The 25,254-nt window shown below is 40.7% G+C and overlaps 2 protein-coding genes across 2 annotated transcripts in view; one reads left to right on the top strand and one right to left on the bottom strand.

Annotated features, from left to right (window-relative positions):
• Positions 1-1,000: 1,000 nt before the first annotated feature.
• Mfsd9 (major facilitator superfamily domain containing 9) lies at positions 1,001-24,072 on the top strand. The gene is made up of 6 exons (XM_042695397.1): positions 1,001-1,201; positions 6,124-6,211; positions 8,737-8,780; positions 14,010-14,139; positions 17,160-17,369; positions 21,832-24,072. Exons 1-6 carry the CDS (start codon positions 1,037-1,039, stop codon positions 22,611-22,613), a joined length of 1,419 nt encoding a protein of 472 aa, XP_042551331.1. The 5' UTR covers positions 1,001-1,036; the 3' UTR covers positions 22,614-24,072.
• Slc9a2 (solute carrier family 9 member A2) overlaps positions 22,181-25,254 on the bottom strand; it is a 116,162-nt gene continuing 113,088 nt past the window's right edge. Inside the window, exon 14 of the transcript XR_006149916.1 lies at positions 22,181-22,191. The gene's annotated coding sequence lies outside the window, so the exon portion shown is untranslated. The remainder of the gene's footprint in view (positions 22,192-25,254) is intronic.

The raw sequence follows: 25,254 nt of genomic DNA, 5'->3' as shown, positions 1-25,254 counted from the left end.
CTCAAAAAGGCCCTTGATGCAGATGTAAGACCACAGTCATCGTTTATTGTTGTCTTTTGCTTCCTGACCATGACGTGATATGTGTGCAGCGCTGCCACAGGTCTGACGTGACAGGTCCCAACTATTATGATCGGAAACCTCCAACTCTTCAGGCCAAAAGAAACCTTTTCTCGTTATAAGTTCATTAGATCAAGCATTTCCTTAGAATATGATGAAAAACTAGCACAGCCATTCTAGCAAAGGCTAGAAAATCTTGGAGGAAGATTTAAGTCTGGATTCTTCCCCTCCTCTATGTTTAACTAAATCCAATAATTTAGTGGTGTGACTCTGTTCATTTGGGGTTAAATCAAGTCAGGGTTTGGAGATACCAGTTGTAGGATTTCTTCTGTCATAAAGCTAAATAATATTCTGGTAGGCTTTCTGTTCCCCATTTACCATACTACAGTAAATTGGCCACAAATATCCCTGCAGGACTCGGGATCCCAATTACTGCTGTATCTCCTGAATAAAACAGGCATTCCTAACTGTACTTAATTGTTAATTAACTATAGTTCATTGTACTATCGCCTATCATGGGATAGTACTTAGTGACAATTAACTATGATTCTGATAGGTGACTTACACACAGTATTTGGTATCCCTCATCCACTTAATTCCTTTCATTGCAGTCAGAATACAACCCGAAAGCTCTGCATTGGCCCTTTTAGGTCCTGTGTCCTTGCCTACCTCTCTCATCTCCACTTGTTCAGAAAGTTTCTCTGAGACTGAGACACAAGGAAACCCTCAGACTCCAAATCATCTCCTCCTCCCGCCTTTCTGACACAGCCCAGATGCTCAAAGACTTGAACACTCGCTAGTCTCTGCATGTGCACAGTCGTTTCTGCTGGGGTCAGGACTGACGCACGCGCTGGGCGTGGCTAGCGTGCTGGGGCGTGGCTAGCGCGTCGGAGGCGTGGCTGGCGCGTCGGAGGCGTGGCTAGAGCTGGGGACGTTCCCAGGGGCTGCAGCGGCGTCTTCGCTGCGCGCCTGCGCAGGTATGGAGCAGGAGGGTCGTCTGCGCCCCAGCTTGGCTCCTGGGCTGGCCTCAGCGACCCCCGAGCCGCAGCAGAAGCCATGTCCAGGAGCGGCAATGCGGGATCCGGGGTTCATTGCGGTCCGAGCCCGCAGCTTCCTGTTCCGTGTCTACTTGGTGGGCTTTTTGGTGAGTACGGCTGCTGGGGCGGGAGGGTCAGACACCCCCTCCATCCAGGACTTAGGACCGAGACCGAGCCGTGATTTCTTCAAGCCCCGCGGTTTGCAAAGCTCAGCCAGGACTAGGTGCTTTAGTCTGACCGCTCCTTACGCTTGGACCCTCCTCTTACCCTCTCCCCCCCTCTCCTAACCGAGAGGGTTTGGCTCCGTGTGCTAGCTCCTCTTGGAGGGGTCTTCTGGAGCTAAGTGCTGTGGCAGGTGCAGGACCCACAGCCTAGGCTCCAGAGAAAGCCCAACTTCGTGGTGCCTCTCCCCCAGCTCAGGGGTAGGGAAAATTGCCCACCTGGATAGAATTAGACACATTTTCGTTTGAGTTCCCGGTGGACTTGATTCTTGGAAGAAAAATATAAAAGGAAATTACAATGCACTGGATACAGTACATCTTTCTTTAGGTAGAATGTTTATATCTTGCACGGCAGTTTTGTTTCATTATACTGGTGTGTGTGTGTGTGTGTGTGTGTGTGTGTCCGTCCGTGTCCTAGTTCGGTCCAGAAGTGGCCAGTTCCCATGTATAATGAAAACCTTCGGAAGGATGAGTGTGCTGTAGTCAATCATGGAACTTTTGAACAACTGCCATGTGGAAGATGTTGTACACCTCCAATATTGTAATAGTTCCTGGTTCCTCAAAATGTAGGAAATTTATGTTCATAATTTTGGACCATGAAATCCCCAGGGACCCTGATCTACCTCCTCAGTCTTCCCCCTCCTACTCTAAATCATAATCAATAGCATTGATTATGAGCACACCTAGATTGGAAAAAATACCTGGTAGGATTTACTTTTGGAGAAGGTGCTGACTAGTTGAAATGTCCATAGAAGGAGGCCTTTGCAGATAGAATCTGATAACACTTGACCTTGGCAAAAATGAATTGACTATTTTGTGTACTACTACTTCTCCCAGGGTGGTGCTGTACTAACAGTAAGAGTTAGGAAGCCAAGCCAGATAGGACATCCTCAGGTAGGACCGGAGCACAGAGTCAGTTTTAATCCCCTTCTGTTTGTAACATATGCAACAGTTGGCAACACTTCACTGGTGAATTAATAGTTGTTAAGATCCTGAAGCATGCCAAGTGCTGGTGGTGGCTCACACCTGTAATCCTAGCTACTCAGGAGGCTGAGATGTGAGAATCCAAGTTCAAAGCCAGTATGAGACTCTTATCTCTAACCACCATAAAGCTGGTTGTGGAACTGTGGCTCAAGTGGTAGAGCACTAGCCTTGAGAAAAAAACACTTAGGAACAATACCCTGGCTTTGAGTTCAAGCCCCAGGACTGACACAAACAAAAATGATCCTGAAGCACCAAATGTCTATTCCTAGACCCAGGTAAGATGGAGAGAGGGCAACTTCTTAAAGACATCTTAGTCTCTGGTTAGCTTTTCACCCTGGTCCTCCTTCCCTGTTTCCCCAGCCCCACCTTTCATGCTTTTGACTCTAGAGCCTGACATGCCTTCAGACTCCTCATCCTGGATTTGTCTCTTCCACTTTGCAGTGTAAGCACCCAGAATTCAAAGAAAATGAATGTGGTTGGGTATTTCAGACTTAGAAAAGTGTTGATCTGCCAACTACCTTCTGATAGTAGATTCTACCTACTACTAGTAGATTCTCATTGTAGATCCTTGCTCCAATCTTACTCCAGCCTTACCTAGTTCTGTCAGATGAAATCTCAAACATCATCTAGACAGAGAGCTGTTTTCATTTATGAAAACAAAATAGAACAGTGCCCAAATTATTCATTATACTCAGCCTTCTGATGCATATTTGCATATTGGCAGCCTTTTATATGTTTTTGAATACTGGCCACACAGCAAGTTTAATATAGCAAGTCTGATATAAAATTTAATAATTTTAACAATATATTCAAGACAATCATCAAGCATTTAATATCTTCGGGGGAAAATGTATGATCTTCCCAAAGTAGGGTTGTGTGTGTGTGTGTGTGTGTGTGTGTGTGTCTGTGTGTCTGTGTGTCTGTGTGTCTGTGTGTTTGTGTGTGTGTGATGGTCCTAGGGCTTGAACCCAGGGCCTGTGCTTTGTCTCTGAGTTTTTGTGCTCAAGGCTAGCAATCTACCACTTGACCCACAGCTCTACTTCTAGTCTTTTGGTGGCTAATTAGAGATAGAGTCTCATTCCTACTCAGGCTGATTGAACTGAAAATCTTAGCCTAGTGAATAGCTAGGATTACAGGTATGATCCACTGAGCCCTGCTAGGGAATTTCTTTTTTATGGAAAATATGTTTTAAAGCTTTATGATGTATGTAGTTGTATGCAACTTTGAAGGAACTAATCTCTCCTTGTTAGATAACATCTAAGGAATATTATACACAACTTATTTACTACTTTGATATATTTAGATGTGTAAAGATCCCCTAAGACTCTTGGGAAAATGGTTTCTTATTGGGAGAGGAAGGAAAGTAGACTAACAAAGTCATTTGACAAATATCTTGGCTTTACCTTTCAGGTTTTAAGTTGTTTCAACTAGGGATAGCTAAGATGACAGATTAGGTCAATTTTGGTTAGCTTGCTAAGAGAGTCCAAGATCTATGTTTTCACCACCTTCTTTTCTCTAGGTAGCTGTTTAGATTTCTCTTTAGTTCCACTAGCTTTCAGCCCACAAACCAAACATCAGTGGGGTTCCTTCCCTGAGAAAGGTCCTGATATCTTTTAGTATATTCATCAGTTTTCAGTGATGATGAAACAAACTGTTGTTTGGGTTGTCCCATCTTATTGGACTTTCTTATGAATGACTTCAAGACTATAGCCAGTTCCACATAAAATATGTTCTAAGAGATGGTGGTTTTAAAGAAGCTATGGATTAAAAAAGATAAAGGGATTACCTATTATAGAAAAGGAAAAGACAATTTAGAACCGAGCTTCCTGATAGAAAATAACAGTCTTGCCATCCTCTGTGGAAGAAGATAGTATTTTCAGACTCACAAAGTATTAAACTAAAAACCAATCATCAGCTATTGCTGGTGAGTGTCTATTTATCTTATCTTTTTAGATCTCACCCTATTGACATACATATTTGCATCATTATTTAGAATAACCGTTTGAGTGTTGAGGATTTTAATGTTTTTAATAACATTGAGTTTCCTTTTCTGGAAGATCCAGAAGACTTGGTAGGTATCTACTGCACTGTGAGTTTTTAGGTGATAAACCCCAGGAGACTGACAAAGCAGAGCTGGCAGTTAGGCCCGAAGCCATTATCTTAGAACCTTAAACACATTTTAAGTCATTTTAAACATGAAATAATAAACAGTAGTTCTAGGAATTAGATATTTGACTGTTGAAAGAAGTGACCAGATGAAAGGACCAACAAAGGAGGTACAAGTTCATATTTGAGTACATAGCTACCAAGATGGCAAGGGGAGCAAAAGAATAAACTCTGAGACTAAAGAAAATGTTTATGAAGCCAGGCACCAGTGGCTCATGCCTGTAATCCTAGCTACCTGGAAGGTGAAGATGTGAGGATCACAGTTCAAAGGCAGTCCAGGCATGAAAGTCCATGAGATTCTTATCTCTCACCACCATAAAGCTGGATGTAGAACTGTGGTTCAAGTGGTGGAGCACCATCCTTGAGCAGAAAAAGCTCAGGGATAGCACCCAGGCCCTGAGTTTAAACCCCAGGTGTGGCACAAAAACAACAACAACAAAAGATGTTTTTGTATATGTTCTTCCTTTCAACTCAGTGAAGTTCATAAGCCCTATGAATAAAAAACTGTATGTGTACAATATGTCTTTCTTCTCCTAAAACAGTTCCAACAAAACACTGTGTGAAGAATGAGGATGCAACCTAAAGGAAAAGTGAATAAATATGAGTGGTTTTATGAATTCAGAATACCAGGGGAAAAAAGAAGATTTGTATTTACCCAGGAGCTCAAGAAAAGCGATGCTATGTTTGAATGTGTCGCCCCTTTTTTATGTCACTAAATGCCATCAAAGATCTATCAGGCAGGTGTCTCTACACATGACAGCACTCAGGACTTGGTAACATTAGGTGACTTTCTCAGGGCACATATTTTGCACGTGATAGAGAGAACTGCTTGATCTCACAGCCTGTACCTTTTCAGTTACTCAGCTGCAAAACACTGGCCTTCTCTTCCATCAGCTGCTTCTCCCCCTCCTGCGTTCCTAAGGCTTTCTTCTCATGTTACCTGTGACACCATGAACTACAGGTTCTGGCACATTATTTGCCTTCTCTAACTCCAAATCAATTTGTATCTTTACATCAATACTGTTTCACCAAAGAATATGAAATCTCTCTCTACTTGCTATTTCATAATAGTGTGGGTTATTTACTCTGTGGCTTGAACTCAGGGCCTTTCACTCACTCTTGCTTACTTGGACTTGGCTTTTCCACTCAAGTCTTGAGCTCTACCACTTGAGCCACGTCTCCATTTGAGAATTTTTACGAATTAATTCAAGATAAGAGTCTCACAGACTTTTCCGCCCAAGCTGGCTTTGAACCATAATCCTCAGCTCTCTGTTTTCTGAGTGCCTAGGGTTACAGGCATGAGACACCATTGTCCAGCTTGTATGTTTGAATTTGTGTTATGGGAGGAGCTTCCAGTGTCTATCTCCTATGAATGTGAAAGGTAAATTACAAAAAAGCTAAAAGTAAAACTTACTATTACCCAAGGTTAGGGTAATCCAAACATTTATGTGTGACCACTATATCAAGGTATACTATTGCGATTTCCTCATAAGACTTCAACCTGATGAGTCTGACAAACTCTGAAATACAGTTATGATACTTGTTTTCTTAGGAGTGGAGGTAGGTATTTTACGTTTGAAACTGTTTTGTAATGTGAGCATCACTACTTCAAGAAATTCTGCAGTTACTAACGCAGACACTTGTTTGTTTGACCTTAGGACTTGTTTGGTGTCAGCATGGTTGTCCCTTTACTGAGCCTTCATGCCAAGTCCCTTGGTGCAAGTCCCATCGTTGCAGGAATAATAGGTAAGTGGCTAATGCTGCCCAATTATAGAGCACTGAGCTTTACATTCCCTGAACTAAGTGCCCCACGTGACTCCATCTTTAGGCAAGTATCCAAAGGGAAGTGAGAAATGAAACAAAGTGAATTGATAGAATATTGATAAATACAACCCTGGAGCAAATATAGTTCTTCTTTTCTTTGCCTGCCGGTGTTCAGGAAAGTATGAAGTGTGGATGTTATCTCCACATCCCAGGCTGTCAGTGATGCCACTGGTACTTAGTGGGATTCTCCATGGAGTCACTTGTGTACATTAAAGAGCGCTATAGTCTCCAGCCTACAGGAGGAACCAGTTACCTAATGTGAAAGATAAAGACACAGTTTACAAAAGTCCCACCTGGGAAGAAAGGATGTAGGCAAGCCTTAGCATATTCATTGCAAGCTTCCTGCTCCACACTTATACAGGAAGTCTATTATCTTTCTCTGCCTGTACAACATAAAAATTCCATCCAGACATGGTTGATTTATGAAGGTGTCAGGGGTTGGGATTTAGTTCCATGATTAATGAGATATTCTTAAGACCAGCAGTCCTTAGTCAGTTGCAAATTCGACAAGTGAATGTTTGGGGACAATTTTTTGTGCACAACCTTTGTTAAGTTCTACTCTGTGTCGTGATTGGTATTTCCCTTGCAAAATATACTTTGAATTATACTGTACCATCTAAAAGTATATAGATTGAGAGCAAAATAATGACCAGTTGCCAGGCGCTGGTGGCTCACGCCTGTAATCCTAGCGACTCAGGAGGCTGAGATCTGGGTATCGTGAAGCCAGCCCAGGCAGGAAAGTCCATGAGACTCTTTTTTTTTTTTTTTGTCAGTCATGGGGCCTGAACTGTGGGCCTGCGCGCTGTCCCTCAGCTCTGCAGCTCAGAGCTAGCACTTTACCATTTGAGCCACAGCATCACTTCCAGCTTTTTATGCTTATGTGGTGCTGAGAAATCGAACCCAGGGCCTCATGCATGCAAAGCAAACACTCTACCACTGAGCCACCTTCCCAGCCCTCGTGAACTCTTATCTCCAATAAACCACTAGAAAACCAGAAGTGGCACCGTGGCTCAAGCGGTAGAGCACTCGCCTTGAGCTGAAGAGCGCAAGGACAGTGCCCAAGCCCAGAGTTCAAGCCCTACGACCAACAAAAATAAATAATAATAATAATAATAATAATGACCACTTTATTTTTATCCAAGAGAAAAGAAGATATTACTATATGGCCAAAATCCTTCAAAGTAGTTCTTAAATGATCTAGGAAATATTTAACAGAGAGGAATACTTTGTTAATGAAAATATAGAAGTAGCAGAATCTTATTTATCACTTGTTGAAAATAAAGAAACATGTAAACTTAAATTTAAAGTGGAAGAAGGAAAGGAAGGAAGGAAGAAAAAGAAGGAAAGGAGGGAGGGCGGTAAGGAAGGAAGGAAGGAGATGGCAGAATTGAAAATTACACAAATGAAGAATTCAGACAAGAACTTTTAAATGTCCCTATCAAGCAATCAGTCATTGGAGAAGTCATCCAATGATTGCTCCTTCATAATAGTGATTAGAAAAGATGGTATCTTAGAATCTTTTCAATCCAAATGGACTTCATATGTATGAATATATGTTCAAATACAAATATCATGAATAAACACTTCATACATATAGTCTGTCTATGATTTAGACATATAATACATGTAACTTTAAGGCATATAGATTTTTAAGGAAAGGAAGATACTTGTTACATAATAATGTAAGAGCTCTGTAAACCTTGAAGTTTTTAAATAGAATTGAAGCACAATGTTATAGTGTGCATTTTCTTTTTTGTTGCCATTATTTTTCTTAAATGTAGTTTATGGATGTATTTGTGTATACACACACAATTTATATATATTTATATACATTTGTGCAGATGTGTTTGTGTACCTTATTTCATGCATACATTCTTTTCTGTTTTTCTTCAAGACAGGATTTCACTATGTAGCCCAGGCTGACCCAGCACTTGAGATCTTCCTTAACCTCCTGTGCTTAGATTACAGGTGTGCACCACATACTCAACTGTTAGTGCATATTGGTTGTGTAAAGTAATGGTTTCATCGTAACATTTCTATGTATGTATGCTCTGTACTCGGATCATATTCACCCCGCTATTGCTGTTCTTAATTTTTCTGTGATGCTGATTTCTCCTCGCCTTAGTGTGTTCTTTCTAACATTAGAAGAAAGGCTTCACAGTTCTCACATAACAGAAAAAGCTGCCTCTCAGAGTCTCAAGGTTGACCCTTGCTTTTATTTTCTTCGTACCTTCAATTTTACTTTCAAATAACTTTTATTTTAAAAGGTAGTACTATAATTCTCTTCCAATTTACATAAAAGATGTAAAGAAATTTCCTTTTCTGAAAATGGCCTCTTCCCTATAATCCTTTTCCAATTTCTAACTTATTGTTACCATACTTATTTTTGTGACAGTTCTAGCTGCTTTTACTGACATTGGCTTTTTCGGTTTTTTTTTTTTGGGCAGGCTCCTCCTATGGCATTTTACAACTCTTTTCTAGCACATTTATGGTAAGTTACCTTCCATCTGGAAAGAACATAATTGTATATGTATTAAGATCATCCCATAAAATTGAAGATATCAACAATTAGAAATGTCAGTAACTAGACATAGTGTTGCTAGATTGTTAGATCAAGTGAAATATCCTCTATCTTTTTTTGTTCAGTGGCTTGTTCTGAGGGCAGCACACTGAGTCACTGATAGATCTTGGATGAGAACAATTTGTGTGTGTGTGTGTGTGTGTGTGTGTGTGTGTGTGTGTGCACGCACGCACACGCATGCGCATGTGCGGGTGCGTGCACTAGTACTAAAGTTTGAACCGTGGGCCTTCAACTCTCATTTTGTTTTTCTGCTCAAGGCTGGTACTCTACCACTTGAGCCACACCTATACTTCTGGCATCTTGGTGTTTGGAAATAAGACTCTCATGGACTTTCCTGCCTTCCAACCATGATCCTCAGACGTCAGCCTCCTGAGTAACTAGGATTACAGGCATAAGCCACTAACACCTGGAGAGAATAAGTTTTAAATTGTGACATGCTCTTCCTTTGTACTGGAGAGGGAAAAAAGTAGGAATAAAAGATACTACTGGCTTTATTATTTGTTTAACTTAATTGATGATGATTTTATCCATTTACACTTCTAAGATTCTGGGTGGTGTTCTGCACCTTGAACTAAATGCTTTCTTATTTATCAGACCTGTATGAATAGATGGACCGTTGGAGTGGTCTGTTGGTCGGTTGTATATCGATATCATGGAGTAGATAGGTCCAAGGATCTGGCCACTCACTACTTCTGTCCACTTGAAACTGAGAGACCTTCAACTGCTCTTCTTCTCTATTCCTTTCACAGTCTCCTGTGGCCACTCTGGTCTTGAGACCTCAGTGACCAGGCGTCAGAGCATCTCAGTAGGAGTGTCCATCTGCTGTCAAAGATTAATGATGGGTGATTGGTCTACATAATTTCTGGGCAGCTTCACGTTCAGTGACTATAATGTAGATATTCCATACCTGTATTTTCCTGGAATTGCTACCTTATAAAATATATTTGTAAAAAGAAATTCAGATTCAATAATGCAATCTTTTTAATTAATGTGTTAATTGTATAGGGAATTTTATTGTGGCATTTATATTTATATAAATTCCTGTATATAAAATATATATATAAGTAAATGTATATTATATATATATATATGTATATATATATATATACCATAGCCTCCATCATTCTCCTTCATCCTGTCCCCTCTTTTAAAAGAATTTCAACTGATTCTACACAATGAACTCTTAAATGAACAAATAGGTACTCCTTTAGCTTTTTTTAAAGTCTTTAAGATATTATACTTGCATAATAATCCCAATTTTTGTCTCATTGAAACTTTGTATTTCTTTTTCATCTAGGAGGAATTTCTGTTTCATGGAGTTGAAATAATTTGACTAAGTCACCTAATCTCTGCATCCAGACCCTGATCCATGTTTTGTTGGGGTTTTTTTTTGTTTGTTTTTTTCTAAAAGCCGTCTGCCATTGCTTTATTAGTATAAGAAGCATTGAAGGTGTGACTTAGTGGTGGAGTGTGTACATGAGATCCTGGGTTCAATCCTCAGTACCCTCCTAACCATATATATATATATATATATATATATATATATATATGGATGACTAAAGTCCAGTTAAACTGAAGAGAACTACACTTACTAGCAGAATGTGTATTTCATATACTTGTGAAAAATGATGTGGACTGTGTCTCAGCAAAGACCTTTTCTGTTTCATTTGAAACACACTCTCTGAGTGGTTGATGTATATATTACATGTAGGCCAGAGTACATGTTGATCATGCAGGACTTTTCTGACCTCCCTCTGAACCCTGGACTCCTTAGATAAAAGCTAGGCATGACTGATTGATTGATTTCTGTCACTACTATATGATGGGCATTTTATGAATGTGAATTTTTTTGGGGGGGTCCGGTCGTGGGCCCTAAACTCTGGGCCTAGGCGCTGTCCCTCAGCTCTTCAGCTCAAGGCTAGCGCTCTACCACTTGAGCCACAGCGCCACTTCCAGCTTTTTTCTTTTTGCTTATGTGGTGCTGAGGAATTGAACCCAGGGCCTCAGGCATGCAAGGCAAGCGCTCTACCACTGAGCCACCTTCCCAGCCCCTGAATGTGAATTTTTATTGCAAACTCTGACTTTAGTCTTGTTCTCAAATTGTTCCTTTCTATAGTTTGTTTGTTTGTTTTGCTTATATATATGTTTCATATATCTTGTAGCTGGAGTTTAATGAAAAGTTCCCCTAGAAATTCTTCAGATAGAAAAAAATACCTAATTAATATTCCCTCCCTAGCTAAATACATCTTTTATTTATTCCAAGTTTTGTAAGAACCTGTTTTGTTAACTTTGGTTAATTTTTTTCAAAGTATATGTATTTTCATAGAAATGATTAGGGTTATGAAGTCCTTATTGTATTTCAGGTTCTGTTCTGAGTGCTTACATCACTTAATCCTCATAGTAACCAGTGTCAGGGTGGTTATAGATCTTTTAAAAGGGTCATTTACTGTACCCTATGGTATATTGACACCTGGTTTTGACCCCCTTATGCATCAAATATTGAGGGGGAGTCTAATCTGAGGCAGATAGAATTCCCATTTTATAGATAGGCAAACTGAATCTTAGAGAGGTGGATGACTACGTTTTAGGTCGTGTTGGCATATTGGATGACAGGTGTTCAGAGTTGAACTCAGCTTGGCTCAGGGCCCAGAGCATGACTACCGTGTTATTCCACTGTGTGGTGAAGACTAGTAACTAAAAGCCCAAAGATGCTGAACTGAGAAAGATGGGGAAAAGGGGTGATTCTAAAATCTACTGAAATGGAAATTTGGGCAAGAAATAATGATTTGTAGAAGGATAACCATATTTTGGAAAATTTTACCTTCAGAACAACTTATAAAAGAACTTGAGAAAGTGACAGCTTTTATCCTTATGTAGGGAGAGCTTTTAGATCCCTAAGAAAATACATACCAGCAACAGTTAAGAATGGACATGAACAAGTATGGTTGGTTATTAGCAAGGAAGGCCGGGCAGGCAGAGTTTCCATGGTAAGTTGGAAAGTGTAGGGAAATGTGGCTTTTCACTGAGACAGGAAGAGAATGGGAGGTGGCCTCAGTCACCTCCCAGACAAAGTCTCAGCCAGAACTGAGACCAACACTTCGCTTAGGAGCTGTGAGTTATCAGGGGTCACACAGCACCAATGACCTTGTCCTTGACTCTTTTCAGACAGTGCTTCATTGCTGTTATAATAATTAACAAGCTTTGTTTTAAGACAATTACACTTTCTTCAAACAAAGCTTCACTTTGAACCTCAGTATGTAAAGTGGGTCAAGGTGAAGGTTCTCTGGTTGAGCTGGAAATAATGGTAACAAAACACCTTCCAGGAGTAATTAGAAAAAGTGAAGTTTGCCGCACCCAAGACTATTCTGAGTTGCCACAAGAAGACTAGGCCCCCGGCTATCTATCCTCTTGGCTGTCTAGTATCTAGCGTCCTGGGGAGTTCTCATCAGGAAGAAGGGAATGAGGAGGAGAAAAAGGCTGACTTAGCCACCATAGCCCGCCCTCTAAAGGATATTCGCAGATGCTCACCTGGTGGCTTCCTGTACTCCTAGGTCTCATTTTCAGCATTTAAGCAAAGCTTGTTTTTGTCTCACCTGAGTGTGCTGCTATCAGATGTGGAGAATATCTTAGTAAAGAATAAGCTGCAGAACCTCGGGGAAGGGAGGGAGGGTGGGGATGGTAGGGGGAAAACAATGGAGGGGGTAACAATGTTCAAGAGGAAGTGTACTCATTACCTTACTCATGTAACTGTAACCCTCTGTATAGTATCTTTACAATAAAAAAAAAAAAAGAGTAAGCTGCAAGAGTGGGCTGGGGGCCTGCTCCCTTGCTGTCTTCCATCCCAACAGTATCTTGTTACCCACCCTGGGGCATGTCAGGACTCCAGGCAGCACACCTTTACCTCTTTGTGCCCTCTCTGTCTTCCACATGCACCCTGCTTGCTTCGTTCTTCCCTTAGGTGCTTCTCAGCTTCTGCTTCCAGTGGGTTCTGTTTTGTCTCCCTACCTAGCGGGTACCACTGAGAGTAGCCTTCCTTGCAGAGCAAGTTTCATTCTGACCCACCGCGGTCTAACCAATCCTGATTTGATGAAGGAATGATGTAGACGGGAGTCTGTGCCAGGTCAGACTCCCAGGTACGGGCATTACAACTGTCAGGTCCATCAGGCTGCTTGCTGCTCTGGAGAAAATATGAGTAGTGTGCACAGATTAACATGTGAAAAGCATACCACTCCAGAGTTTCTGCATAGCAGACTTTAAAACCTCAGTAAGGCCAAAATAATTAACTAATAATTAGTTTAATACATTCCACTTAACAAACTTGTGGATTTTTTTGCAGATGTGTTCAATATTAGAATATATAGAAATAGACTGAGTTATACTGCTATGGGATTGTAGGTCTTTCTAGAAAGTAATACCATCAGTGCATGCCAATGCATGAATATGCCTATCTTTTGAGCAAAAAGTTCCAGTATTCCCACTTTATTTTAGGGCTTGTTCAAGGACATTCACAGGAAGTTGGCTGTGAGGGTACTTATTATGGCATTATTTATGCTTTTGACAAATTGAAAAGAACCCCCCAAAACCTAAAATATATAGATTCTACTTATTAGAACATGAGATATGATTTAAAAAATGGTAAAAACAGAAAAACCGTCACATTGAAATTATACTGGTAAGTAAAAAGCAAGTTTGTTTTTTTAAAACAGAGTATTAGATGACTGTTTTCTTAAAATATCCAGTGTGAAAGTTTGAGATCATGAGGTGCTTTTTTAAATTCTTCATTTTGTTTTTTGTTATTTTCTGAATTTCTCAACAACAAACATAGTTTCTGACTTTAATCATATACAATGGTAATAAAGAAAAACCTGAGACTTTATATCTCATCTAGATCTTGGGTCTCTCCCTCTAATTCTGAGCTACCAGATCATCAGGTTTTGTTTTGGAGACAGAGATAACAATGTGATTCTCCCACTCACATTGTGTGATGATCAGGGAAAGTAACTTCTCTAGCAGTTGGTGCAACATTCAAGCATCTAAGGATCCTACACTAGATTTCCTGGCATTTTTCACTGAGTCATGCTGCATTGGGCACTCACATGGTGGTGGTCATTGCAGGTTTCTGTTTCTTACTTTTTTCAGGGCTGCTGGAGTGATGTAGTTGGAAGACGAGTCTCCTTGTTGGTGTGCATTTTGTTCAGTGCCCTGGGGTATCTCCTTCTTGGAGTTTCTACCAATGTCTTCCTGCTTGCCCTGGCTAGAGTCCCTGTGGGTAAGTGCTGTTCTGTGTGTGTCTGTGTGTGTGTGTGTGTGTGTGTGTGTGTGTGTGTGTGTGTGTGTGTGTGTGTTTTCGTTGAAAATAAACCTCTCATTCTACACCTAAACCTATCCCTGCTTGACATTGCCTTTCTGATGAGACCTTACGTACAGAAGTATAAAGATAGCCACACCGAACGCAGTATAGCTCTTAGCATTGAAAGACACTCTGCTGACTTGTTTAAAGCTACAAACCTTGAACTTGACAGAGTCCAGAATCCCCCAAAGACTGTCAGTGTCCCAACACTTGCTACCACGGTGACAAGTCATCCTCTGACTTTTCACTCAGATTGAAAGAATGTTTTATATGTCTGGCCAGGACTATGATTAGCAGGCCTTCTCTATGACCTTTTAGTTTTTATAACAGGGCTTCATGTTATACAACTTCCTTGTAGCCATTAGCTTTCTTGTAGTGTTCCGGAAATCTGGCTGCTGGTTAGGGGAAGGGAGAACCTAACGTTACAAGAGAATAGTTAATGAATTGGTTTTCTGTTGAGCTTGACTATTTATAACATTTTAACTCATTTTTTTTTTTGTTTTTCTTTGCATTTACCGAAAGAGTTTTCCTATTATTGGAAATACCACCCTTAGGTATCCGATGGGTGGATAGCTTTTATTCCCTCCTTGTATTTTTTTTTTAAATTGTGAGAATACCATACAGAGGAGTTACAATTACATGGGCAAGATAACGAGTACATTTCTTATCAAGCATTGTTGCCTACTTTTTGTTTCCCCTTCCCATCCCTTCACATACTCCCCGCTCAGTTCTCCCCCCACTCCCCACCAAAGTTGTAAAGTTCATTTTTCGACATAATGACTTGTACATCTCATTGTTGCAATGGGTCCACCTATATCCCTAGTTAAACGATTTGTTTTTTCTCTTCCCCTCCACTAATTATACCAACATCAAATACAGTGAAAGCATGGGTTATACTGTGGGGGAGGGACATACAAAGCAACATAGAAATCATCTTATAAATATGTTAGAAACAATTGCATGAAAGGGGAAAAAAAACACCTTGTATTTTTTTTAAAGCAACACTTTTCAGTGTTTCTTTTTTTACCTATTAGAGTATGGACAGACTTTGCTACCATGATCCACAAGTCTGTAGCACTGAACAACAGCCCACATTCAGTTAAACTGCTTGTTCTAAATTAACAACACACATAAGTGTAGATTCATGCTAAATCATTTAACGTACCATCAGTGAACTGCTCATTTGAAATTTTCATACCATATTTATGACATGTATATTTACCCTGAAAATCCATTGCATTCACCTGCCAAAATCCATATTGTATGTTTTTATGTTGACTAAAAATGCTCTACAGAGTCTTGGCTTAAATGTACCTAATGATCCTAACAAACTCTATTACCATGTATGATCTACAATTAATAGCATTCCATGCACCTCTGATATTGGATGTAGAATGTGTTCCTGATTTGGCTGGCCATGTATTTTTCTGTAGTACTAACCTCCTGTACCCCATCATCAGTGGTATGTACTTTTCCTAACTCCATAGAAAACTGATGAGGGAGATGAATGAGAGCATAGCTTTGTTACAAAATGGGTAGAGATAGATGGGGATGATTAAACTGTTTTTGTTTAGTGTGAAATCAGTCTGTCTAAAGGGTAATAGTTCTGTCATATGGACATCCCTGCCAACAGGGGGAGCTATACATAAAATTTCCACCTAGCCCATGTGACCTTCATGATGTTTGGAGGTCAAGATGGAGTCTGGAGTAGTTCTAGGATTCTGCTGCACAAACTCCATTGTAAATTCTGATCCTCTGTCCTGAATATTAGTCCCTGACTTGGACTGTGCCTAAGCTGGTTTTGCACTCACCACCTGTTAAGTGATGAGAATTCTCATCTAGGCTGTTCACAGGCTACTCTTTCCATGGCCTTCTTTCCCAGCATGTATAAGGTGAATCCCACATAGATGTGTCAAAGAAAAATCACACTGTTCCTGTAAGACCTCTGGGGAATCATCTTCCAGCCTGGCCCTTTCTCATATTTAATCAAACACATCTAGGAAGAGTGAGTGATTCTTCCTAATTCTAAAAGAGTTTGGCTATCTGGCAAATGCACACTAGTTTTTAGACAGAGCTAGGAAGAGACCCAGTAGTAATTTGGCAGAGCAAGACATACAGCGCTGTGCTGTGCAGTGTGCTGTTGTTTATAAGAATGGGTGCAATAGCCACTGTAGCACATCCCAGTTCAGCTTGTGTGGAATTCTTGCTCACAAACAGCCTGTTTCCATAGTCTATCAACTTTATACAAACATATGTGTCCCCTAACTGGGTGTCTGGGTATTGGGGGGAGGGGTCAAACACATCCCCAGGAACCAGGAATACTACAAAAGCAAGCCACGGCTCTCAGGCCGTTTGTTCAACAGATCTGTGAGCCTCTTTCAATTAGAAAGCAGTTGGTATGGGTTGAGTGATTCTGCCCATGCCCTATCCTCTTACCTGCTCTTTCTCCCCATAGCTTTTATCACCTTCTAATATATACTCTATATTTACCCCAAATGAAAACTAAGGCTGTGTGAAGGCAGGCATAGCTGTCTTTGGTTGGTTTTTACTTTTTGCTTTCTTGACCTTAGTTTGTTGCTTTTACCCTAAGTTCACTGTCAATGTTAGATGTACAGTAGACATGCTGTTCATCAAGTGAGTGGATAAAGAACAATAACTCATATCTACGGAGAAGCTATCATGATTGCAGCTGAGTGACAGAGAGTATCTTGACAAGAGGCAGGCAGGCTGCAAGATTTGGGACATGCTAGTAGATACAAGGTGACCTAGCATGGCTATGACACTAGCCCAAGAGTCCAGTTACAGTGGGGGTGGGTTCTTCAGTCTTTAGTGGTTCAAAGAAAATGTAGGTCAGAGCTCCCTCTAGGACAGTGAGGATCACAAGGGAGGTCCGTTTGCTGCGGAAAAAGTTACAGACTCTGTTTCTTTTTCCTTTGCAGGGATTTTTAAACACACACTCTCCATCTCCAGGGCTCTCCTTTCTGATCTGGTTGCAGAGAAGGAGCGGCCACTTGTGCTGGGCCAGTTCAATACAGCTTCTAGCATGGGCTTCATCTTAGGCCCCATGGTTGGTGGGTATCTCACTGAATTAGATGGTGGATTCTATCTTACAGCCTTCACCTGTTTCTCAGTCTTCCTTCTCAATGCTGGTAAGTTGACATTTAAGCATGACTACTCTACCTATAAGGAGACAGATTCATTGATCAAAAGTGAAAGTCAGCCAGGTGTGGGTAGCTTACACCTGTAGTCCTCGCTCTTCAGGAGGTTGAGGTCCAACGGTCTCAATTGCAAGCCAGCCTGGACAGGAAAGTTTGTAAGACTTTTATCTCCAGTTAGCCACCAAAAAGCCAGAAGTAGAGCTATGGCTCAAGTGGCAGGCCACTAGCCTTGAGCAAAAGAGCTCACAGACAGTGCTCAGTCCCTGAGCTCAAGTGTCCCCTCCCCTCCCCACACACACTTTTCTGTTATTCTCCAAAGTTGCTGAACCAGTTTTTATTTCCTACAGTTCTATGCCAGGGTTGTCTTCCCTCTCCATCCTCACTATCACTTACATATTTTGTTTTAAAATAAGAACCTTTCTAACAAGGATGAGAGATAACATGTGATTCTGTTTTAACTTGTATTTTCTTGATTCTTAGTGAGGTTGAATACACCTTTTGACCATGCGCTAGTCTACTCTATTCTAGTCTTTTGCACATGTTTTTGTTTGCTTTCTTTTTTGTTTGTTGGGGGTTTTTTTTGTTATTGATGTGTGGGCCTATCTGCATATTTTGGATATTAATTATTAGGTATTAGATTTACAAATAACTCCCATTCAAACACTGCTTTTTCATTTCAGTGATGATTTCCTTTGCTGCACAGTAGCTTTTAAATTTGGTGGACTTGTTATATCAGTTTATGCTTTTGTTATCTGTGTGTTGACTCTCCTATCTAAGAACTCATTGTGAAGGCTAACTTTAAATTTCTTTCTTCCTTTATTCTTTTAGAAGTTTTACAGTCTTAGGGTTTGTGTTGACATTTAATCTATTTTGAGTTTATTTTTTATATGGTCTAAAGTGCTTGATCATGATGTATATTCTCAGCTATAATTTAAATGAAAAGAGCTGCTTTTGTTATGAAAGTGTTGATTGAAAATTTTAATAATGTGATATATATAATAATGTATATATATATATATACTGTTATATATACTGTTATATATACTGTTATATATATATAATAATGTAACAACAACAAAAGACTATACCACCCCTGCCACAGACTCTGTGGTGGCTTCCCCATCCTGGTAAAAGACAAATGTCATGCCACCCAAGGGGATGGAAGGCTCCACCCACTCTCCACTCTGCCAAGTGCCTTCCTGGTCTGCCTCACATATGCCAGGCTGACTTTCAAAGATGGCATTATACTGGCTCATTTCTCTGCCTGCACTGGCTCACTGACTTCCCATCATTCAATTCTCAAATTTGCTTCCGATCCTCTCTCTGATCATTCAGCCTAAACTAGTTCACTTTTTTATAGTACTTCTGAAATTTTATTATCTTACTTTGTAAGACTCTTATCTCTAATTATTCTATTTGGTCTCCCTGCTCTACATGTAATCGCATGCACACACACACACACACACACACACACACACACACACACACACACACACACACACACAGTAAGCATACACACGCAGAGTAAGCTAGCTGATTTTGCCAGATCTGCACAGAATAGGCCAGACCCATAGCAGATGGTCCATACTACTCAATGAATGAAAGAATACCTTCTGAGCTGTGGGCTTCTTGGATTCAGGCCAGGTGGTCAAAGCCCATTTCTTCCTCTTTGCACAGAGGACTAGGCATGGCCAGTCCTTGGGTAAATAACTTTGTAAACAGGAAAACTCATACTGTTCAGCTTCCTGTATACTTAATTCTACTTCACTGCAACTTGGACTCTTCAAATTGAAAACATGATGTTGAACAGTGAATTTCATGTTGTGTTAGGATATCAGATTCAGGAAGTAAAATTTATGAGTTTAATCTCTGTTTTCATTGGATCTCATTATAATTTTCTTCAAGTATAACGTCAGTCAAAAGAGCAAGCCTGATGTATGGGAGTAAAATCTAGATAAAATTACTTCAAACACAGGATCAATGGGTGCTGCCAGTATCTTCACATAAAAAGAATGGCATGTGAATGGGACATCACTGAAAGGTGAAAATGAACATAGCAGCAAACAATTACTATGGAGTTCTACAGTAGTTTTGATTTTCTGGGATAGTGCTGCTTAATATTTGCCCTACCTCAAGCCTTTGAGTAGATGTTGTCTCTTAGTAATCCACTCCTGAATAGTTGTTGGTGTTCCCCACTCCAATGGCTGAAAGTAATAGGGATTTACTTTTTCCTCTTAAGAAATCTAGATGGAGGCAGGCTTCAACTGTTCAGGGCTGGACCTCAGATGAGCTCAGAGGCTGCCACCCAGTGCAGCCAATAGAATGCAAAGCTGTTTACTCCTAGTTTGACATCTTTTCCTCCCCAGTGACCACCACTGTTTTCCTTGGTCCTCTGACTCTGTCAGCTTTCATATCTTTGCTCTGATCTGCCACTTTGCTTGAGAAAGCTTTTTCACATCATTTTTCTCTTTTAAGTTCTGACCTTCTGGTTAAGAATGCAAACTTGAGGCTCTTACAGACTGAAGTTCAGTTCTTACCTTGCTCATTTTTATCCCTAAGATAGGGTAACAAAATAATTCATAGCCCTGTTGTGAGAGCCAGAAGAGAGCTGAGTGTATAGCTCAGTGATAGAATGCTTGCCTAGAATTCACAAGGTCCTCAGTTCTATTCCCAGCACTACAAAGCAAAAAAAATAAATAAAGCAAAATAAAAGCCACTAACAATAGCACAGCAACAATAAATTGGAAGAACGTTAAATAATAAGCAGTTTACCTGAGTGCCATGAGCCCTCACAGGATAGTAGCTGGTATTTACTGCCACCATCTACTACTCTTGATTTTTATCCCATCAGCAACCATTTTTCCATTGTTTTTGTTGTTGTTGTTGTTATTGTTGTCAATTGTGGAGTTTGAACTCAGTGCCTGGGCACTGTCCCCAAGCTCTTTTGCTCAAGGCTAACATTCTACCACTTTGAGCCACAATGCCACTTCTGATTTTTGAGTGGTTCGTTTAGGAGATAAGAGTCTCACCAGGGCTTTTCTGCCCGGGCTGGCTTTGACCCGAAATCCTCAGAGCTCAGCCTCTTGGGTAACTAGGATTACAGGCATGAGCCACAACCTCCTCAAGATTCTGTGAAGTGTCCAAGGACCCTTTTGAAAATATGGACAGATAAAACATTCACATCTGTATTCTGTTTGGGTCAGTTTTCTGTCATAAACTTGTTTGTGACTGACACTCTTTTTTTTTTTTTAATTTTTCGTCAGTCGTGGGGCTTGAACTCTGGACCTGGGCACTGTCCCTCAGCTCTTTAGCTTAAGGCAAACACTCTACCACTTGAGACACAGCGCCACTTATGGTTTTCTGGTGGTAAATTGGAGATAAGAGTCTCATGGACTTTCCTGCTGGGCTGGCTTTGAACTGTAATCCTCAGATCTCAGCCTCTTGAGTAGCTAGGATTACAGGCATGAGCCACCAGCTCCTGGTTTGATACTCTTATACAATATTTGGAAAAACCACCTACACAAATGAGGTTGTTGAAAATAATATGACACACAATTGAATAACCATGACATAGAACAAATATAGCAGAGATAGAACATTTCAATCATGGGGGTTGAATAGGGGTGGGATTTATCTGGGTGGTGGTCAAACCTGCTTCATTGAGGCTAGCAGTCATGATCTGTGAGAACAGTGTCCCCTGTAGTCCTGATGAAGGGAGAGTCCAAGCAGGTGTTAATTATTGATGGTCAATTGCTAGCAAGGCCCCTGTCTACTCCCAAGCCAAGGCTACATATAGCAGCTCATGCCTCCTCCAACATGGCCATTTCACTGTAATCCAATGACTATTTACTTGTTTGGACCTCTTTTATATTCATTTTTTCTTGGGATAGGACTTGTGTAGGACAAGACTCTTTGTCTTCTTTGTTAATGTATGCCTAGAGTTTAATACAGAGCTTGGCTCTTAAGAAGAACTCTGTAAATAATGGATGAAATGGATGAATGGATGGAATGATATATGGATAATGGATGGATGGATGGTGAATGTTTGGATAGATGATGGATGGTGAATGGATGGATAATTGGGCAGATGATGGATCAGTAGTGAATTAGAAAGTTGATGAAGAATTCAAGCATAAATGTATTTATCAGAGTTTCATAATGAAGTGGTGGGTTATAGTAAACCATTGCAAGATTTTGAGCTGAGGAGAAAGTGGTTGTATTGTATATAGTTTGGGTGTTTTTAATAAAGGTAAAAGCCATCCATTGCTACACTTGTTAGGTCATAGAAGACCTGTGGAAATGGTGGAAAAACTGAGATAAAAAGAAAGCATAGATTAGTAAATGTGCAGAAATACAGATTGGTAGTCTGTGCACCTAACTGTTTGATCCCCTGTGAGATCTAGGAATTCAGAGCATCTGGCCCACTTTGACAGGTCTTGTACCATCTTAACAGGTCTCGTTTGGTTATTGCCTTGGAGTGAAACAAAACTCAACAGTTCAACGAATGGCCTGAGATTGAATAAGAAACACACGCTGTTGGGAAAGATATTACAAGGAACAGCCACCGTCCCAATGGCCACCACGAATGAACAGCCTGCTAAGCAGCCCTGGCTTCAAGTCCCGTCAGTCTTGCAGGACATGCGGAGTCTGCTGTTTTCTGAAATGTGGCACATATTTCTCGTGCGCTTGCTCATGGGTGTGGCCGTCATGCTGTACTATAGTAACTATGTCTTGGCCCTGGAAGATCGCTTTGGGGTGCAGCCCAAGACCACAGGATACCTCATCAGTTATAGCAGCGCCCTGGGGGCCCTGGCTGGATTCACCCTGGGGCCCATCCTGAGTCTGTACAAGCACAACTCACACAGGGTCCTGCTCCACTCGAGCACTCTCACCTGTATGCTGTTGCTACTCTACGCCACGGCCCACACCATGGCTGTGGTTGTCTTCTCCTCCACGCTTCTGTCTTTCTCCACCGCCATCGGCAGGACCTGTGTCACCGATCTCCAGTTGAGCATGGGTGGCACCCAGGCCAGTGGCACTGTCATCGGCTTGGGGCAGTCTGTGACAGCTGTAGCCAGAATCATTGCTCCTCTTCTCTCAGGAGTGGCCCAGGTAGTCAGCCCCTGTGGTCCCCCCATCCTAGGGGGTGCCTTAGCCATGGTGGCAATTTTCTTAATGTCACTAAACACACCTCACTGTAGTGGCGACAGGAGTGGTAAATTAAAGCATGAGTAGGATGGATAGGGACAGCATAAAGAAACCAAGTTGGAGGTGTGGACATCAGGGACAAAGGCCATAACTACAAGAGCATTTCAGAGAGAGTGGGTGGAAACAGTGCCCCGGAGGGTGTGCTCAGCCCTCAGCTGTGCAGTTATGCCTGTGGGACCATCAACAGTGACAGTGACCCATAGAAAAGTCACAATTAGAGCAGCTTTACTAGCAGGGACCATATTTATGATTCACCTAAAAGGCCCTTCCTCTTGTCCAAGCCACCAAAGGGAAGAAAGCTGCCATCGAAAAGAGAGAGAAATGGTGGAATGACAAGCCATGATATGTAGGAGAGAAGAAGTAAAATGTTGTTTAAAATAATAGCATAGCGTACAATCATGTGCTGATCACCCAGAGCCTGGGTTACTGGCTAAACCCATAAAACTAAGGGAAAAGGGATTCTTGTGTCAGAATCCTAGAGATTGATGAGGCTGATTTATTAAAACCAGCCTGGAGCTTTCTCAGAGCTGGTGAAAAAAAAAAAAATCAGACACCAGCCTCACTGTCCCCTGCCAGTGATTCACTGGCCAACGAATCTGGTGTTTTAAGTACCAGTGAGACTTAGTAGTAGAGACTTCAAGATTTAGTAATTTTGATGGAAATAAAAGCCAGAGGCTTGGCTAGTTTTATTAATTACTAGCTGAATTTGACTGTTACAATCATGTGTTCATGATTGTAACAATTTGTTACTCTTTCTTGGTTCTTGGGATCATTCTTGGGCCTGATGCCTATCTTCTTGCAAACTGCTCCCTCTGCAGGTAAGACATCACACTGCTCGCTGTGAAACCAACAGTCTGGCATTCTGTGGTTCTAGTGTCCATAAACTCTGATGATGCAAAGTCCAGAAATATTTTTAAGTTAAATATTTTTAGCAGAACAAGGGCCAAGTGAGAAGCCATTATAGAAGAACTTGAGTCTACAGAGTTTTTTGATCTTTTTCATTTTAATTTTGTTTATGAGGAGGACCATCTTGGATGGTGGGGGAAGAGTTTTGGTGTGCCTCTTACTCCTTATCTAAACTGTCTAATAGGACCCATGGGAGAGGCCCAGTAGAAGGGTTACACGGGTTCATAGGGATTCAAGACCTGGGAAACCTCCTGTACATGCAAGTACTTTGATTGCTAATAAAACTTTACTTAAGGGCCTCTCTTTTCCTTACATTCCCTCTAACTCTTATTTAGTCCACTAGAATATTATTTTTTCAGCTGAACACACAGAATCATAATGTTTTTTGTGCATTAATTTGTCATAACTTGAATTATTTTTTATAAATCAGAAGAAATATCTCCAAAGTTTTGAATGTTGTAGGATCAACTCAGATAGTTGTAGCAAGTGAAAGTGTTTTAACTAGGCAGCAGTGGCTCATACCTATAATCCTACTTGGTAGGCTGATATCTGCAGGATCATGGTTTAAAGCCAACCTAAACAGAAAAGTCCAAAAAAACTCTATTCTCAAAATAACCAGCAAAAAGCCAGGCTGGAGGTATGGCTCAAATGTTAGAGAGCCAGCTGAGTTTGTATATATGTTTTAGGAGATCATCCTTTTTCCTCTTTGGTGGCAAGAAAGATAATTACATTTTCAGTACAAATTATATTTGGGAACTTGTACTCATTGTGAAGTGCTTCTGAAGATAAAAAAAAAGTGAAATGACCTTGTTTTTAAGGAACACTGAATGTCAGGGAAATTAGCCTGCCAAGGATGGCAAATAATCAAAGATTCATGCACTGGAGTAAAATTTCAGAATAGTTTCTCCAAAGATGCTCTTTCCTTCACACTCAGAAATGTGTGATTTTCTGAAAAGTTCTTAAACAACCCTTCTTATATATTTTTTTAAATCATTGCTCTTTATGTTTTAAATTACATGAATCTTATAAACCTGAGGATTTATTATTAATAAGATATAAAAATATGGAAAACCAAAGATCTTAGTATATAGACTCAGGAAGCGTTTTTGTTATAATGTACTAGTGATGTCCGAGAAGCTGATGGTAAGAAGATCTTTTTACATTTCTTCCTACATGACTAAGTTCTGACTGGCCACATGGTGGTCCAGGGACTGGCAATTTCAACATTGCCTGGGAGCTGGTTATGTGTGCAGACACTTAAGCCCTTGCCTGCACAGGCCTGCTAAGGACCATTTAAATAAGATGAATAGCTGATTTGCTGGTGCCATAAAGTTTGAGAACTGCTAGCCTAATGAATGGTACTTATATTGTCTGTGGAATAAATGATCTCAGGGAAATTAAATCTGCTCTATTAATATGTGTGTTGTTTTGTTCTTTAAATTCACTCAGGTCACTTCCATAACCCTTTCCAAAGGTGAGCTACATGAAACTGTCATATTAGTCAAAAATACCTTCATATAACTTAGCTTGCTTAGTATGTTTACGAAAGTGAAAGCAATCCTTTCCAACATCATCACCCTTCATGTGGCAGTGCTGAGCAGAATGGTTTGTAAGTGCTGTGGCACAGAGCAGGGAGTTCAAGGTTTCAAACACATGGCTTTTCCCAGAGCAGAAAGGGGTCACATGGCTTTTCCCAGAGCAGAAAGGGATCCTTTGTGCTGACATCCAAAGGATGAGTAAAAGTCTGGCAACAGGGTGTGTC

The sequence above is a fragment of the Dipodomys spectabilis genome, unplaced genomic scaffold (assembly GCF_019054845.1).
Source record: "Dipodomys spectabilis isolate Male_0828 unplaced genomic scaffold, ASM1905484v1 ptg000187l, whole genome shotgun sequence".
Taxonomy (NCBI): Eukaryota; Metazoa; Chordata; class Mammalia; order Rodentia; family Heteromyidae; genus Dipodomys; species Dipodomys spectabilis.
Note: the sequence above shows the minus strand (reverse complement) of the source record. Positions and strands in the feature narration are given on the sequence as shown.

Bases quoted from the DNA above. Each gene is read 5' to 3' on its own strand.
- Mfsd9 (XM_042695397.1), top strand. From the start codon at position 1,037: ATGGAGCAGGAGGGTCGTCTGCGCCCCAGCTTGGCTCCTGGGCTGGCC. The intron at 6,212-8,736 runs GTAAGTGGCTAA...TTTTTTGGGCAG, and splicing joins CATCGTTGCAGGAATAATAG to GCTCCTCCTATGGCATTTTA. The intron at 17,370-21,831 runs GTAAGTTGACAT...CCATCTTAACAG, and splicing joins AGTCTTCCTTCTCAATGCTG to GTCTCGTTTGGTTATTGCCT.